The 19,294-nt window shown below is 41.3% G+C and overlaps 1 protein-coding gene across 10 annotated transcripts in view; it reads right to left on the bottom strand.

Moving 5' to 3' along the window:
- Nucleotides 1–18,133, bottom strand: part of mbnl3 (muscleblind-like splicing regulator 3) — a 31,901-nt gene extending 13,768 nt beyond the window's left edge. For 6 of the 10 annotated variants that reach the window (XR_013806127.1, XM_079669589.1, XM_079669593.1 and 3 more), the window contains exons 1-4: nt 17,872–18,133; nt 8,353–9,324; nt 1,317–1,481; nt 498–716 (exon numbers count right to left, since the gene is read on the bottom strand). Coding sequence is in view for 9 of the 10 variants with exons in the window: in XM_079669589.1 (XP_079525715.1) it covers nt 498–716; nt 1,317–1,481; nt 8,353–8,526 (558 nt within the window). In the remaining variant the exon portion in view is untranslated. Of the gene's footprint in view, nt 1–497; nt 717–1,316; nt 1,482–8,352; nt 9,325–9,399; nt 11,178–17,871 lie in introns of those variants that run through there. The other 4 variants (XM_079669592.1, XM_079669595.1, XM_079669597.1 and 1 more) reach the window with 2 other exon arrangements.
- Between the last annotated feature and the right edge of the window lie 1,161 nt (nt 18,134–19,294).

Here is a 19,294-nt window from a genome sequence, read left to right as displayed (position 1 = left end):
AAACTGTTAGCAACAAACTGTTCTGTCCGCAGTATCGGAAAACCACCAGACTCAAAGACAATTTTATCCCACAGGCCATAAGACTGCTAAACACCTGAGCTCTGCTAAGTGTCCCGATAAACATTCCTGTTGTCATCTTGCAATATACTCATTTATATAAATAGTTATCACCACAATAAACCATATTTAATTTTGTCTTGATTTACATTATCTAAATTCATATTCTGTTCTTGTACATATCCCATATTCTATTGACATGTATATAGACTTTTTGCACTACGGTTTATTTTGTATTTTATTATATATGTTGCATTGTTGGAGGAGCTCAGGTCAGAAGAATTTCATTGCCATTTCTACACTGTAGCTTTGTGCATAGGACAATACAACCTTTGAATCTTGAATTGAATCTTGAGGGTCAGAAGAGCTGTGATCAACATTTACCCTTCATCACATATTGGCCAAACATAGAAACACAACAACTGCCCCGGGCTGCATACCTCCAGCTTGTCCGTGCGCAAATGTTTCTGAGCGGAGGTGCCGTTGCCCATGGCAGCCAGGCCGGTGGGGCTCCCAGGGACCAGCAGGGGGGCGCTAGTCAGCATCTCGGGCATCAGGCTCATGCCGTGGCCCATGTGGCTCAGATAGGGACTGAAGGCCATACTGGGACACGTTCCCAGAGAGGGCGTCATCGGGAATGTTGTCTGAGGGAGGGACATCAGCGCAGAGACCAAAGAGACACAACAAGTTATAGCAGAGCTTTCGCTGGCGTTAGGACAGGAGTTGGTGGAAACATAAACAGAACTTTGTTTTTGACAGCATTGAAAACCATGTAGTTACCTGAAGTTGTACAATTACTTTGAACATTAACATTGAATTAGTAATATTTAAAAGCTCAAGCTCGTCAGTTTTGATTGCAAATTTCATATTTACTTTTAAGTTGAATAAAAACAAAGCTACCTTCCCTGTCCTGATGATGATCCTCAATGAGTTTTAACCAAAAATATCAAAAAATAATAAGAACAGATGAGTCACAAAGTATTAGGTAAATTAAATGTTTTGGCTATTTAAATGAATTTCAATATTTCATATACATTAAAGTAAGGGATAGAAAAATAATATTTTTGGTCTCCCATTTCATCTTTATTGGAGAACAGAAGTAAATATATATTTAGCTGGGGGCATAACTTAATGAAAATCCTATATTATTCCCAAATAAACACCACTTTGGTTAAAACATACAGTACCTCACAGTAAACACAGTGCAGTTAATGCTTTGTTGAATAAATGAAATTTTGAAACACATTAAATATGCTCACTATGGGCTGCAGCTGGGCTCCAGGCAGCATGAACTGCATCTGTTGAGCCAACATGGCCGCCGCGGCCTTCTGCTGGATCAGGTTGTTCCTCCCGTTAATCTCCAGCTGCGTTTTCAGGTGCGGCGGTGGATGCAGATATTTACAGTTCTCACGGGTGCAGCGCCCCTGAAGAGGAGAGAGGAAGGGGGAGGACAGTGTGAGAGCAGGGGTGACACTGAGAGTCATGTGACACTAAATCAATCACGGGTGTGCCTTGACATAGAGAGCTCACCTTAAGGCAGATCTAAGTTTAGAAGAGCGCTCATCACTGTAATCAATATGTTCAACTAAACATCAGGAAGCGTGGGTGTTTACAGAGCAAGATATGTACAGTAAATTCTGGTGAAATAAAGCAGTAATGAAGTCCCAGAAGACTGCATATTGGATTATTCATGAGAAATGTGAAACCACTTTCTAAAATGTTCATCATTAAAAAGTACGCTATGCTGGAAACAACAACGATCTGAGCTACACAGCAATGTAGAAAGTCAATAGGTTTTTCATGTTTCTACAAGACAATTACTTTGAGCCATTGAGTCAAACTGTACTTCCTACTTTGTACCATTAACAAGTCACGTTTAAAGCGTTGCGAAATGACAGGTGGAGTATTTGAACCAGCTTTGGATTTTTCCACCGAAGCACAGCAGAGTCAGATAAACCTCGCTGACAAGAGATAAAGCTGGAGAGTGAAAACACATGCTCGACTCTCACTGACCTGTACGAGACATTCTTTTATCTAGTTTCACTCAATAAATAAGTTACTTAAGAGAAAGAGAGAGATATAGAAAGAATGTATCTGACTGACTTCAGCACGTGGAGTTGGTTGAATTCAGATCAGATTAATCAATCTATCATCATCATTTAAACTTGTAAGAAAAACTATGTAAGTACTTTTAGCAAAAACAACTCAAAAGTTTTAAAAAGCAAAAGTACTTGATAAAAATGGTTCCTGTCAATTATAGGTTATATTATAATTGTACATTTCTACAGCATTTTATTATAGCAATAGAAATGCAACAATGCTATCGCTAACTATTGTGTTCTTCATCTCCATTACTCCTCACATTCAGAAGGTCAAAACATAACGGCTACGCACAAGTGAAGAACATTTTTGATTAAGTGATGTACTTTTCAATTCGAACAAAACAACTAATTATTACAAATTAGACATGCTTATCTAATGAACACAGAGAACTATTCATGACTATTCATTAACAAGTGCCGCATGTCGGCTTTGCATGCTGGGCTTATTTGCATAGTCAAAGCATTTGTATTGGTCTGACGGCAGACAGAGTGTGTGACTGCAACCTGAGTCTTACACGTGTGCATGTAAGGTAGATTCTCTGAATAATAAATGTGGATGAAACAGCAAGAAATGATTATAAAAAACATTCTCACTCGTCATTTCAGGTTATCAAATAAATGGAATATTGTATAAAAGCAAACCAAAGTAGAACTGCAGTTGAGGTTCCTCTGATGAGCTCATAACACAGCACACAGTATCATTGATTAAGGCAGTTTATAGTGTAGGCGGTTTTCTGGAGAAGGTAAAGCAGTCACCTTTGGGTGTTATTCATTCAGACATGAATCGATTCTGATTGTATTACAATACCATTAGCATTAGCATTATAGCAGCAATTATTTGATCATTCTGTTTCCTTTGCAACTATGTGGTCCCTTGAGATAGCACTGTGCAAGCTATGATTACTAGAAGCCACGTTATTAGCAACATTTCTGGGATGTTTTGCAAATATTGCCTGTCTCGCTTTTTGATAAGTTAATTTTCCTTATTTGCAGTTGTGGCCAATATAAACTTTGCCTGGAGGACATTTCACTGTTGAATCAGTCATTCAACATCTGAAGGGACATGCACATGCATTTGTAGAACAGCCAATAGGAACGCCCTCCCCCTGACCTTGGATTAGCCAAAGTACAAAAGAGATCCTAATTCCTGAAAACAAGAGCTGAGAGAAGGTGCAGAAGTCTAATATTTCAATCGGACCACTTGAAAAGCAGTATGGTGAAATTGTATTATGGAATTCTAGCCAAATAACTAATAACTTACTTATGTTGCTGTTATTGTGTGTTTTAGTCTACCGAGTCTCATCCTAATTGAGCAGCCACAAACCATTTTTATCAAAAGTATTTTTCCAACTCATTTTTCAACTTGTCATTTTTGTCTTCTTGTGAATCCCTAAATCTTATTTTGAGCCACTTATCTTAAAGCAATTGATTTTGCCCCCAGCACAATGTTAAAGCTGTGTCCTTGCTCCCTGCTGGAGTGTGTGGGGAAGGTGAAGATGGTGCTGCAGGAACACTGCAGGTCAACACACACTCTGCAGTCTCCATTAAACCCCTGGGCTGACAGCAGCTGTCTGGCCCTGCAGATGAGCTGTTAACCCGCTAAAGTATCAACACTGAACGACTAACCACACCCACCAGCTCTCATTAGGGGCTGGAGAGAGTGCCGCACAAACTGGCAGCAGAGAATGAAAAACTCTAAAGACAAAGTGACGTCATGGTGCAGAGACTCTGACGCTGATGGATGATGTCGCACCGAGATGAGGACACAAAGTGTTTCAGCAGCAGGAGAGCTATATAGGACATCTGCAGTGTGTCCTCTACCAGCATCCAGGAGGGATTCACACGACCTCACAATAGCACACAAAAAGCATACAAGCAGAACATGTAGCAGCCTGAAAACGGTCAGATTGGCTTACACAAACACCTTCGCCTACACAGGAGAGGAGAGCAAGCTTTGCGTCAGCAGGCTGTGTGTTTAGGGATGAGTCTGTAATGAGGAGTGAGTCCCACGAGCCCAGCAATCCTCAAACTCACAGAGAAGGAAAAACACACTTAATAATGTAGCACTTAATGCAGTCTGTGCTCTGCAGCTAGATTAGTTGGACAAAAAGAAAGGAAAGATACAAAACCTTTAAAAAAGGCTATAAAATCTGGGTTTGAGGAGGAGGCCGCTGAAACGTGGCGTTGAGGAGAGTAATGGGTCAGGAATCTCCCTGTGGTTGCCATAGCAACACAATACGCAACACAGAGAGTCCCTGTTAGTGCAGCAGAGTGCTGCATCAGAGAGGAGATCAAATCATAAATACACAGATAAAACTGGCCAAATAGACCATAATAAAGTGGTAAAAAAACAAGCTTCTTTTGGCTTTCCCTTAACAGTATGAAGTACATGTGAATGTTTATAAAAAGAATGACACTGTCAGCCTTTTTATTGGTTATCTTTAAGGCTTGCTTTCACTATGCAGTTCTCTCTGACACTTGGTACAATCTGCTGGGAATTAGAGGGCTTGATTTATGGCACGAAGAGGTGGAAAACAAAACGCAGTGTGTCCTGTGCTGCGTTGCCAAGTCTTTTCCAACGAAAGCAGTTAGCACAATCTCCAAAAGTTGCCATCATGGCCGTTATACGCTCATTTGCCTATTGGTAATGTCATTTTGCCAGCATTTGCATAAAGCATAGTCTTGTCTTTTGCAACAGTGTGGGAGGGATCCTGTGCAGTTGGCTGAAGAGCCGTGTACAGTGATTACCCTGCGCAGCATTGAATATGAATTACACTGTAATATATGTGAATTTATTACTTGCTTTTTCTCTTATGGTCTGAATAAGTTGCTACATTCTTGGTTAATATTAGACTCTGCGGAAGACAGCAAGATATCAGGTCGTCTTTGTGGAAGTAGCGCCAATAATCATTCAAAATTAAATGAATTGTATACAATGGGATGGCACTTTGATTCAGACTGAAATATCTCAACAACTGTAGGATTAATTAAGGATGCAAATGTGTTCAGACACTCATGTTGCTCAGAGGAGGAATCCCACTGAGTTTGATGATCCTCTGAGTTGTCATTTAGTACAACTATAAGTCTGACACTTGTATTTTAGTATTTTTAATTTGTAATCTCAACTTTAAGATGGATTGCAATGAATTTTGGTAGAGGTCCACGTTACTCAGCCGGTGCGTCTCTTGGTCTTGTTAATCGTAAAGATATTACTACAAATATGCTTCTTCCAGCCTCTAGAATGTGAAGATTTCCTGTTTTGACTTTTCTGTTTATGATAGTAAACTATTTATTCTTGGGACCAATTTCTGATTAGACAACAGCAGTATTTTAAAGAAGTCGTCTTTGGCCTTTTTAATCTATTTTCCGTCATGTTAATTTGATTGAAGGTTAAAACGCTCCATGGATTAATCGACACTGAAAATGATAGTTAGCTGCCGCCTGACCATGATGTCGTCCAGAAGTGACACTGCAGTTGAATCTTCTGCACGCCGGGCAGATGTGATGTCCACACTAATCATTGGAGATGACAGCAGCACTCCAGTTAACAAGGTAAAAAGAGCCCCCCCCCCCCCCCCCCCCTCTGCAGCAGGTTCAGAACGACCAGACAGAGATAATGGAGGAGCAGCAGAGAACGACGGCGGTCAGCTCCGAGCGGCCTGGAGATGCCAGATATGGTAGGGATGATGAGGAGGGAGGCCATTAGCAGATAAATCCATAAAATTAACAAAGAAGGGAGGGGTGGGCGGGGAGCAGGAGGAAGGAGTGATGCTGTTGAACGAGGCACTTCTTTGTTTTTTCCATCCAGTCAACCAAAAACATCGGCTGTCAGCTGAGAGTAATCCTGAACAACACAGAGGGTAGAAACGGGCTGTGGAGGTGGCTGCTGTTGACACAGTGTGCAGGCACTAAAACCCTATGCAGCTCCTGATAAAGAAAGCCACTTTGACCTTCAACTGTCACCAACTTCAGTCCTTTGTCTAATTAACAACACAACACAAGGGGTGTTAAACAACCTAAAGTAGCCTTTAATGCTTGTTCGCTTCATGTAATACAAAACAACTAGCTTCTTTCTCCCATCAATGCAACCAGTACAGAGCCAGACTGTTGCTCCGTGCTAAAAACAGCCGTGCCACTCAGGAAGATCAAACTATCCAATGGGTACGCACTCCTGTGCTGTTGCTAGGCCCCCCTCTCTGTTTCTCCCTCTCCATCTCCCTCCTGCTCTGGAGGACATAACACAGAAAAATGGCTGAATAATAAATTCTAACTCAATAAACGTGGAGACAGCAGCTGCACTCAGACAGAGAGCCCCTTGTCTGGGTCTCACTTCTTCTCTGCAAGCAAGCATTTTGAACCAAAAAACACAACAGCAGTGTTTTCTCAATTCAAGAGAAATTGGCTATTGATAGTCGGAGCTCTTCTACAGTAAAGCATGATCACTTCCCAGGCTGTTAGTTTTTCCTCTACGTATGAGCGGGGCTAGTGTGGTTCTGTGGTGGATCAGCTGAAATGATGTTGAAGCAGCTCGATGATGGACGGAGAGAGTGTTGGGAAAAAGGCTTTACGAGAAATGTCAATCATGCACTGCAACATGGACAATGTATATCTTTATCATTACTCTGAAGTTGTTATACATATCTACAAGTGTGTATTAGAGAAACCTTAATTGATTGAATGTTTGAAACAAGCCTATGGTTTGTTGATCTGACATGACCACCGGTTAGTTTTCTATATCCTATTTTTCTCGTGTCAAATTAACAGAAAGTACAGCCACAAATATCACAAAGAAGAATGTCATTGAAGTTCTTCAGAGTGATTGGAGAAGCCAAAAAAGTTGCAATATTTGAACACCTCAAAGTCCAAAAGTCATGTGGTAATATGCCTGTGTTATCGCACAGTGACAATTTGTAACACAGCACCTGAAATACATCCTCAATTCTGATTGGCTGGAAAGTGTGGTCAGACATGATAATAGCACATCTGTAATGCAGGTGATGATTAGTATCAAACTGTAAGTCAATATAGCAACTACCAGGCTCAGCTCTATAGATAGGAGCTAGGGATTTAGTGAGAACTACATCAAATATGTTTCAGCCACACTCACATTAGTGAGTGTGGACATCCTATTTCAGGAGAAGAGCGAGGACACCCCCCTGTACAACTGTCATATCATGACCAGAAATGTGTCCAACACCAGAGCCCTAACGATAATGGTGACTATCCCTCTAATATATATGTTATTGTATTACACCACTGTGTGTCACAACGACAGTCACCCCACCTCTCTTTACCTTTTCTTTTCTTTTACCATCTCATCAATACGTTCTAATAGATGCAGAAATGACCTTGATCTTAGAGGTGCTCAAATTAAACCAGTCACACCATGTTTTACACCTCATGTCACCGTTTTCATCGCTTTAGACTCCATGATGACAGGCCAGAAAAGTAATTTTCAGCTGGTATGCTGATCATCTATAGGAGATCATTCTGTGGGAGACTTTTTCAATAGTTGACAAGAAGCTTTACCATAAACATGATTGTATAACCACTGAATCACAAGGAGATATTTGATATGATTACATTAAAGAGATGATTAATAAATTAGAAACCTGTAATTGGTTCAGCTGAACAAACAACATGTGTGCAAGCTTCCAGGAATTGGTTTGGTTTGTTACATTTACAAAAATATGTTTATCTAAAAAGAGAGGAAAGATGCTTCGTACAGGATTTACTTATGAGTTCATTTTGCATCATATAGCTGAGGTCCCCCGCATACTGTTGCATCTCCTCTCTAACACTTTAATCAGCAGATGACACCCTCAACAATAGCTTCATTAACCAGAAGGGCGTTCAGAGATGATGACCTCCGCCAAGGCCGTGCCGTCTCGCAAAGTCAACAAAGGTGAGAAATAATTCAGATTTAATAAAAAATGTAATAGTCTACCTTGGCGTTTGTTATAGCCTTTAACCAAGTTCCATAACAATTGGGCCAGTAGTTTTCCTCCTTGGTGAAGTTAAATATAATTATAGGTGGGCCTCATCACCTGAAACAAAGACCACTTCTGCTGTAAAACACAAACAGGAAACCCTTTGTGTATCTGTGTGTGCCAAAAGTCACCAACTAGCTTGACACCGATCACAATGTGTGTGTCTGAGCAAACAGTGTGTGTAATATCTGTTGCATTGTTACCTTGAGCGAGTCAAAGCAGGCGATGACTCGGCCATTCTCCACATGGCAGCTCCGGGCGGGGTGAGCAAACTTGCACTCGGCATCAGATCGCGAGCAGGTGCCTCTCTGAAACTCACGACACACTTCCAGGGTCAGCCATTTGGTGTCCCGTCCCATAGTCATGCTGACAGCCATCGGAGTTGCTCACAAACAAACAGTGGCGAGGGCACAACTGTCTGGCGAGAGCAGGGGTGACTAATACTGATGCAAGAGAAAAAAATCCCCAGCAACACAGAAACAGAAGCTAAAAGAATGTTCTGTCTTTCCTCAGCTTAAACAGGCAGCAAGTCCTCTCGGGTGGAGAATTCTAGGGGATGTTTATTAGTTCTTCCTGGGAAAAGTGGCAGCTGAAGTTCAAGATAAAGGGGGCAAACTGTGAGCAGAGGCCAGCTCCGTCTCAAAGAGCAAAAAAAAGGAAAAGCAGAAGCTACCGCTAGCTATCACTGTTGCACACAGAGCATCTGTGCCTTCACCTGAACGGACTGACACCCACCGTATGTCGTTGTTACATTCACGTTAACATGGCCAGGGTCGGGGCAGTCACTGTGGTTATGTCAGAGAAGCCTGAGAAAGAAGATTTCTGCGGGACAGAAACAAAAGCAGAACCTTATGGGGATGGTGTCCTTGCAGTGATGAGACGAGGAGGCGTTTCAGCTCAAGGTATGTGGGGACTGCAGCTCAGTAACGTGGGATGGATGACTCTGTGGCTGTCAGGATAAAATACAGCCTCCATTCAAGGCCAAGCACACACTGAGCCCCGTCCTGCGCTCATCCAGCAGCACACGACCCCTCACAGTAGGCACTTTGGAGTTCCACTTCCTCCTCTTATTTCAGTCTCTTTCTCATCCCTCCTTCGCCGTTGTCTGTTCTTCTGTTGTCATCCTCTTCACTGACCTCTCTGCTGCATGTCCTTGCTTGTTGTCTCTCTGTGTGCTGTAAAAAGAAAGAGAACATTAAATCAAAGTGTAGGCAAAAAAAAAGGAAATGCTTGTAATGTGAAGCTACAACCTCGTGTGGAGCTTGTTTAAACGGAGGGTGACGAGGACCACGAGGCAGGAGGGTGGATGGGAAAGAGCCAAAGGGAATAAAGCGAGGACAAACAAATAGGGGAACAGAGCAAACGGGAGGGAGGGAGGCAGCAATGAACAGGAAAGGGCAAGCTATGTCTTGATTAAGTGATACAAGAGAGGGAGAAAAAGAGAGGGATAGAGAGAGAGGGAGAGAGGGAGGATGGAGGGAGATTGCAGGCAGGACAGAGACGTCACTTCAACCTCCCCTGAGCTCCACGGAGCAGAAAGTAATTGACTAACTTGACATGAATCATGCTGCAATATTCTGTGAAAAGCCGTGTCCTTGAAGTTGCACCGGCTGGCACGTGTGTGGTCGACACTGATGATTCCCAGACAGTTATTAATGTGAAGGGAAGAAGTAGGAAAGAAGAGACAGGGAAGAAAGAGAGAGGGGGGGGTGGCTCTTCACAACTGCAGCTGCTGTGCCCAATGCACGGCTGCAGCCAATCGGACAGCGTCTTGCAGGCACGCAGAGCAAATAAATGACCAATGACAGGGCGGTTTCCACAGCAGCTCCTCCCTCCACAGAGCCTGTCCCTGTTCCTTTCTGGATTTGTTCACAGTCATGGCTGAGCCACATGCTAATATTCAAACTGTACAACAACTCTGGCTCCCCACAGCTCCTCGTGGACGCGGACCAGGAAGTCATGTCTTATTCAAACAGTGGACTGTGCTGCAGTGTGATGCAAGGAGGGAGGATGCATGCAGGGATCAGAGCGACGTGCCCAGACACTAACTGAATACAGATAACAATCAGTGAGATGGCTCAATAAAGATACCCCTCAGATGCAAAACTGCCATTTAGCTTCACAAGAGAGGGCAAAGTCCAAACTGCATTCTGGAGTTGGTCAAAATTAAAGAGGAAGTACCACTGTCCTGTCTGAAACATAGTCCTGCATTAATGCACAAAGTGAATAAACAATAGATATGCAGGAGAGGGTACAGAGTACAGCATGAAATAGGAGGAGGGGGGGGGGGCTGGAGCAGATATTATCAGTTGCTGCGTCTGATGGCGGCAGACACAGACGGAGGAACCAACGGGGGGGGAGAATGTGACGGAACGAGGGTGTGTGTGTCTGTGTGTATGTGTGTGTGTGTAGATAGACAGCCCAGAAGGAGAACACCGCAGTGTAGTGGGAGACAGAGGGATAAGGGGGAGGTGGGAGCTGAATTGATACACCCACCTTCAAACACAAGAACAAAGACACATCCCAACCCCAAAAAAAAGAGAGGCAGGAATGGGAGATGAGCAGGTACAGCAACTGCTTTGCTTGCTTTACCATTATGCTTGTCTATGCCTCCTCCTCCCCCTAGCCTACCTACAGATCGATGGAAACTTTTCCCAGGGGGACAGAACAAGCATTCCTCCTGCAGCTTTGCCTGTCCTGCATTCAGGTCCACATCAGTGTCAAGCGCCCTTGCTTACGCACACCCTGACGACGCAGCTCAATATGCAGCCCACATCATCAAAATGCTCCCGAGCAACACTCCTCACTTCCTCCCCTCGCTCTCGCCACACCACGCACCAAATGGCGCACAGTTGCATTTACGAGCATTTCCTGGAAAGCTACGCAGCAATGCTGGCTCCCCTCCGGTGCCATTCCAGTTAATATGTCACCCTGTAGCTGTGGATATACAGAGTAACGACCTTCCACTAGCTGATATTTACTGGTGTGGCTCTGCTTTCCAAGAGTTTCACACTCTGGAAGATGTCCCCGACTGTTTCACCTTCCCTTTTTATGTTCACCTTTGGCCTCTACTAGGGCATTTAAGGGTACTGAAAAGTGATATATGCATGCAGTTAAAAAACATAGAAATTAAGCTATGTTGAAGCTTTATTGTGTATGTTGGTTACATTGTGACATGCCTACTTTGGTTGGTGTTCATATGGAGTTTCAAATAAACTGTAAGTATGTTAAATTAGTAGGGTTCTCTTTAACCTCAACTGTCATTCACAAAGCTTGCATTCAGTGTTTCCCCTATATACAAATAGTGGCGGCGCAGCGCCGCTGCTGAAATACGCACGCCGCTGCTGAAATACGCACGCCGCTGCTGAAATACGCACGCCGCTGCTAGGGGGCGCCAGCCAGGTAACCAAAACAAAACTAATTATTTTATTTTTTTATTAAAATAATAATAAGTGGCTACCCTTTTTCATTTTTGATTGTTTGTTATGTGGATTTGTAGTATTTGTGTTACTGTATGTTCAATAAAGGTGTATTTTTGCTAAATCTTGAGACATTGCCACTGTATGTACTAGGCAGGGTCGATTTTTGGCATAGGCCTAGGGCGCCAGATCTGGGGGCGCTGCGCTGGTAGCTCTGGGAAGGGACAAAAAACATTTTTCACCATTGGCGCTCATCGTAATTTTCGGCCTTGATGTAACAACATTCATAATTAAGTAAATGTAACACCCTTTTCACCCTGGTTACACTTTTCATTTGCCCTGTACGATGGGCGCTGTAAGTGATGAAAGTGGGGGATGTTGGCTTATCAGGTGCCCGCAGCTCACAGCCAAAGTGCGAGTGTGGGAGCGAGCGAAGGAGAGAGAGGGCGCACCGGTACCGGCGCTGTTGTTATTATAATCTGGTGCTAGCTGCGCTAACGGATATAAGTAGATGTTTCTGCAACCAAGGTGGAGGAGAGCTCTCCTGTCAGACTGAGAGGCTCATTGAGGTAAGGGATTCTGAGTGTTTAGATAGTTAATTTCAGTCTAAGTTATCTCAGTGGGTCTCAAACATTTTGACCACAAATTATGTAAACACATACGTATTTCCAAGGCACTCCTTTATAATTATTAGAATAAATAAAAACAGGTTTGAAATCATTCCAATTTATACTATAGGACAGTAAATCAAAAACATCGTTTAAAGTTGGGGAGATACAAAAATATAATAAGTTACATTTATTTGTTATTGGCTATGGCAGGTTATTGGTTATGTTCATATACTTGATTATTTGATTATTAAAATGTAAACCGATCTTTTTCATATGGGTGTTTTAGAGTTGTGGCCCCTAGATCAGGTCTCTAGTAACTGTGAGCTTAAAGTGCACCAGATTGAAGCATTTTACTTTAAAATGTTCAAAACAAATCTTCCCGGGGGGCATACCCCCGGAACCCCCTAGAAGATGTGACGTCCACCCCTCAATTCAAACATGTTCATACAATACTGAATACATTTGCCATTTGGAAGTATATTACCTATGTCAATAAGTTTCTGTTTTTGTAGTGTATTTGTCTTTTGTAGAGATTTTTCATTTGTTCTTTATATATAAAATCTCGCCTAGGGCAGCAAATTGGCTAGAACCGGCCCTGGTACTAGGCCTCAAGAGCCTTTCTTGTGCTGGCAGACACATAGAAACAAATTGGCGGGGCGCACTTTGCACGTGCAAACACTACAAAATTCCATGCGCTCCGCGCTCACATTATGCTGGGCCCACGTGCCTTAGCACCGCTGCTATGACTCCATCCAAGGGGAAACACTGAGCATTGCTAACATGCTCATGATTAGCAGGGTAATGTTTACCGTGTTCAACATCTAAGTTTAGAATAGAAATGTAAATTAGCAGCGTAACACAAACACAATTGCCAATAATTTGATGATCCATTTACTGATCCAGATCATTTAAAAACAAAAATGGTGTTAATTGCTTTTTTCAGTCTGTCAAATATGTACTTTAAAACATGTGTTTTCATTATAGATTGACAAATCAAGGTATGTGAAGACTTCGACTTGACTTTGAGAAGCTGTGACGGACATCTTTAACTAATTTCTTCAATTTTATAGACAAAATGATTAACTAATTAATATAGGATATAATTAGCAGATTACTTGATAGAGAAATTTTAGTTTTGGCCAAAGTTATGCCATACTTAGTACTAAACACAAAGAACAGCTGAGGTTGATGGAATATCATTAGTTTTGCAGGTATTTAGTCATAAATTAATGTATTTGACCGTTTATAATTTTGACCTTATGAATAAAAAATGAATGAAACTCATGAATAAAAAAAAGGCTAAACAAAGTTATCACAATTCATTCTGGAAGAGAAATGGAAGTGTGTGCCAAAATGTTAAGTACACATAGGCCTAGTCAGCACATTTTACAATGAATCATTTACCTACAACAGCAGACAGGTATAACCCCCATGTTAAATCCAAGAGCACGCCATCTTTAAAGATGTCACCACGTTGTTCAAAACCCAACAAATATCTAATTCAAGTGTTTTTTAAGGGACAGCTCTCTTTAGAAGTGCAGATCCTTTAGTTTGGAATGAAACATCGAGTGCCAGGCTGTAATGTTGCACAAAGTGGAGATAAACATGAGGAGGCCAAAAGATCCACAAACACACCAAACAGCCAAGAAGCAAATAACTAGGAGGCAGATGAAGTGAAGGACGCGAGTGAGAAGTACTCTTATACATAAGTACTTATATCAAGAGCTCTCTAAAGAGATGCTTGATGCTTGAAGCTTGAAACTAAAACTCTCTTTGTTGTTCCTACAACACTTGGGTTCAAAGTAAAACAAAATATATATGAGATAGTAGGTCTCGGCAATAATTGTATATGATTATTTTAATGTTTTTCAATGGAAATGAATAATTAGGAAATCCTAAATATATCTGCATCTTGCAGGGAATATAATTTGAGGATTGCATTTTCATATTTACAAAGGATAGCTGGTGTTGAGTTTAAAATATGTTTTTATTTTCATATAATTTCCCCTGTAAAAGTTTGTTTACACTCAAGTTCATTAAAAAGGAAAAAATACACGGAGCGTTTCATTTGCCAAGAATTGAAATGAGTAAGAATACAAAAATAGAATTTACCAAGTGGTCTTTGTACATATGACATATACCTATATTAACTCATAACTACAAAATGTGCTCTATGCGAAACGACTTAAAGCTTATAGAAGTTATTTTTCATTGATCAACTCGTCAATCAAATAAAAATGTAATATAATCTATATGTTTTATTAAATTAAACTCAATTTTACTCCCCCACAATTATAAAAAGAAAAACTGTAGTAAGAAGGTGTATTTTGTGTAAAAATTATCTTGGCACGCTGAATTTGTCCGGCTTTTAAAAATGCAGCATAAAGAGACGTTTGCAGGGATGCGGCACGCTGAATAAATATTGAGTGCATCAGTAACAACGACATTATGCTGCTACTGCTCCAGGTGTCTGCAGGGAGGAGAGGGGGTCCAGCAGTGGGGGGGTCAACGTGTAGGTGGGACAGGAAGAGGGGGGGGGGGGGAGGGGGGGGTTGCTGTTGACTCCGGCGCACTGCGTCCATCATCAAACACAGTGCACCAAAGGGCTCCCGGCGGGGTAACCTTCAGCGAGCTCTGACGTCTGCCTTATGGAGGGACAGTCGGCCGCGTGCAGCACCTTATCTGCTTCTCACTCTGACAGATATATCAATAAAACTGTTGGCCGCACATTAAGTGAAAGGTAAGGTGACACATTAACAAATAACCAAATGCAAAGCCGCTGTTATTTCTCCTTTTAGAGTTTCCTTTTGCTGTTTTCTGCTTAATAATGGTTAAGCAGGGGAAATATGTTGGTGTCTGCCCCTTTGATTTCTTCCCATTGGGCGACGGCCATATTGGTTGTTTAGAAGTTATACAAATCTAAAGTTGTACTTTATTTTCATTATTCAAAGTAGATTGGAGACACTTGATAAGCATGCATTTAAAGTGTCATAGCAGGTTGACAGAGACAAAAAGTGTCAGTTGAATAACTAGAAATACTTGAAAAATTGAAGTACTGAAAGAAGATTAAAGTCAGAAAGGTAAGATTGCTCTATATTTGTGGATGTATTTTGAATAGCTCTGGATTGTGGAGAATTTGGTTGAATGTGTAAATAGGTAATGAAATGTTATTGGCTAATTCTGTAGAGAGAACAACATAAGTAGAACAAGTTGCAGTCTTCAAGAGAAAATGCATGTGTTCTCACTGATGGAAACTTAGCTGAAATAGTTGAGATAGACAAATTGCCAAAAAAAGAAAAATCAGTTAAAATGGAGCAGGGGAAAGAAGTTAAAAATTAAGCAAGAACATGTCATAATTCAAAAACAGCGTGTCCCATGTCTCTCTTAAAATCACGTCACCTTCCTCCTCCTACCGCCATACAAACAAAAGTATGTGTCGTAAAGTCTATGGTCGTAATTCACAAACGGACTAAACAGCTTCAATTAAGCTTTGAGCACAACATTTGAATTTGAGAGAAAGTTTTGAAAAGACGAAGAAGATTCAGGTAACCTTCCAGAACTAAAATACATGTTGGTATTCAGAAATCTCAGCTTGCCCCATTATTGCTGTAGATTTTACTGTAGCATTTTGTTAATATGTTAAAAGGTGTGTTAGTTTGATATAGCAGATCGACAAAGAAAACCATAAGATCCTAAAACTTTGGAGAACCACCTGGAAAAACAGAGTAAGTGATTGTATCCTTTATACATTGTAAAAAGAAAACATTAAGCCCATACTCAAGTCTCGCAAGAATCTGTAAAATTCCCCTAAGAGTTTTTGTTTCGTTTTTTAATCTGGAGTCTCCCCCTCTCCAAAAGCCTGGTGAATTCCTTGTTCAGAGGCACATGTTTTGTAATGAATACTGTAGCTATCAAAATGAAAATATGATCTTTGATGATTTATTAGAAAGCAGTAAACAAGAACTGGTACAAGACAGGATAATGTCAATGACAAGGTGATTGATTAAAAAGCACAAGGTAGAAGATCCATAAATTATAATGAGAGTGAGAGCTAGCAGCAGGGTGGGAGGGAGCAACATAATTAGGTTAAGTATCAGTAATCCTTTGGGCTCATTAAAGCACCACCGCTCCAATTCAAGCAAACATACAACAAGCCTTTTCCATCATAGCATACAAAAAGCATGAAATACGGCTGCACTTTTATTCATAATATGAACTAGGAATAGGCCCTGGAGATTTTATATTTGACTTTGCTGGTTGTGAGCTTGGAGTTTTACCTCCCTATAGTGAGATTATGAAAGTTGAATTGGCCCTATAATGCTAATTTTCAGGTTGATATTTGTATTGTGTGCCTCTACTGTGACATGTTTACATGTTTGAGTGTTCAAAAAGGTCTTTATTCTTCTCATACTACCTGTGCTGCGGCACCTCTTTTCACCCTCTGTCTGAAACCAGAGCCCAGTCTGCTCTGATTGGTTAGCTGGCCGACTCTGTTATGATTGGGCAGCTGCTTAGAGAAGTCCCGCCCCTTAGCCTATTATGTAAATATGTTGGAGCGATAGCCAATAGAGGCGCTACATAGTGTTATATAGTGATGTCATTATGTTACGGAAACAAAGAGTCAAATGGAGGTGTTTCAGGGAGTTCAACTTTGGGATTTTGGCCTTTGCAGACCATTCCCATGCACAGAAACCTATCTGACACACTACAGGAAAGGGAAAAGCCCAAAAAGCACAAGAGGGCACAGAAAACTATGCATTATAGTTGAACCAATAACACATCATCATCTTGAAATTGTTCTGTTATAGGTGGTTGCTGGTGTATAGCGCCCTATAACAAATGGAGCTTCCCCAGGCAGTTCATGTGTGTCTGTCTGTCTGTCTGTGGGAGAAGGTACATGAAAACAGGTTCTGTGGGAAATGTGGCAGCATGCCCATGTGTGTTTGTCAGTTATCAGTGTTTATATTAACTAAAGAAAACTAGCTAGACTGGTGCAGAGTCCACAGCCTGGAGGGAGCGCGTGGACCTGTCTTGACAGGCTGAATGTATTGTTAAATAATTCAAGATGATGGGAATACACATACTGGGGTTGTGTACAGTACATACTGTAGTGGTGACAACACTGTAGCTATGGTGGGTTTGATTGTGTGACTCCTAAGGCTAAACAAGGACAGAGACTCCCTGCACTGCATGCATGCATGGCTGCAGAATCCTGCAGGCATACTGAGAGATAAGCAATAAGGGAACTGCAGGTGCTGTCCACTCATGTCATCTGTAACTGAATTAAATATAATATTACAGTTAGCAGAGAGACTCAGAAAGTGAATTCACATAGATTGTTTTGCCCTTCACTCTTTGCTGGCATGACAACACAAAAGCAACTTGCACTTGATACACTGGCACAGTTAGACACCCAATAAAATCCTCATTCAACCAAACCCTTGAGTGCAGTTTCCCACACTCAAATATGACAGGCATCATTTGTCCTCACACAACTCTTAGCAGACCAACCCAAAGCATGTCAAATGTGACTGTTACTATTTATTACGCCCGTAATTAAATACAACAAAGGCGGTTTGGGAAATTCCACGCAAGAGGCAAAGAGGAAAAGGCATTTCAAATGACTGCAACGTGGATTAAATATCTAAAAACATTCATATATTGGTGCAAACTGCGCCAGACATGCTCTTACCTTGTTATAGTCCAGTCGGATTCAGATGTCTTCTCCTAAATTAATGTCGTTTAAAATGTATACTGTATGGTTATTTTCCACAAAACGTGTTGTTAATCGGATATACAATCAGTATTGCCGAGAAGTGATATAGGAATGAGGAACAAATCGCGTTTTCGCTAGCTAAATCGAAGCATGTAAAAAACGTTTTGCCGCCGCGGAGAGAAAGACGCGGGTCTGGCTGCTGAAATGTTTGCTGCGACTATATTTGCTCGGCTGCAACACTGACTGAACGGACAGCAAAATAACAGATTTAAAAAAAATCAAGAGGGAGGGCAAAATGGTGAGGGAGGAGTTCAGGAAAAGCGAGTGAGAATGTGTGTGTTTGCTTTCGTTTATTAGGTAACGTGATTAGCATTGGGGAGAAATCAAAGTCACGACAGAAGGTTGTAAAGGTAGGCTGCCATGAACACAGGTAAACCAAAAGAACAGGTGTGGATCAGATTACACTCGAACAAGGGGAATAAAGAAACCTCCCTGATTAGAAATGACAAAGATTCCCTTTAAACCTGGTGACTGGTGGTCAAATTGTCTGTAGACCAAAACAAATCACCTATATCCCAAAAGTATGGAGGATGAGAGATGCCAAAACAAAGAATTACATATAGTACCACATATATAAATAATGTAATATTCCAAAAATAAATGTAGCCGTTGATATTTATTTTGCTTTTAAAAATGTATATTAAATTGTTTCATTTATGTAAAGATATAAATCTGTATATTTTTCCCATTTGCATTCTTTCCTCTTTTTTATTTTCACCACTTTTTCTATATTTGCACATGCCTATTTGTTAATCTATTTTTTGATTGGGCAGCTTCCTTACATAAAATATATACATACAATATCTATACACACATGTTTAGGCTTATTCAGTCTAACTGTATAAGAATATTAGGATAGGGATAATATGTAGGCTAGTTTCAAAAGTTAGTTTTGCAAGGTTTATATTTAATGATGAGTCATATTTTAAAGGTCCTATGTCGTGCTTTTCCAGTTATTACCCAGCCCCTTGTGTGTTATGAAGGTTTTTATGCATGTAAACGGTCTGCAGAGTCACAAACCCTCAAAGTACACCCTGTAGCGAGTACAACTTAAACACAGAAAAGACCTGTCTCATAGTGTCTATGCTGCCCCAGAACGCCTCATTGAAGATTTCTCTTTTTCTTCCTACAGTGACGTATTGGGTATAGTGACGTAACGTAACGTGCGCAGAGCCGTTACGTTTGGACCAATCCGCGGGCTTCCACACACACACACACACACACACACACACACACACACACACACACACAGGGGCACCGCCAGGGATTTTGGGCCCCATGAAAATATATCACACTGGGCCCCACCACCAGGCACAGGCCACTTTGTTTACAAATTACC

Source organism: Notothenia rossii (genome assembly GCF_949606895.1).
Source record: "Notothenia rossii genome assembly, chromosome: 3".
In the NCBI taxonomy this organism is placed as follows: domain Eukaryota; kingdom Metazoa; phylum Chordata; class Actinopteri; order Perciformes; family Nototheniidae; genus Notothenia; species Notothenia rossii.
This window is presented reverse-complemented; position numbering and strand designations above follow the sequence as displayed.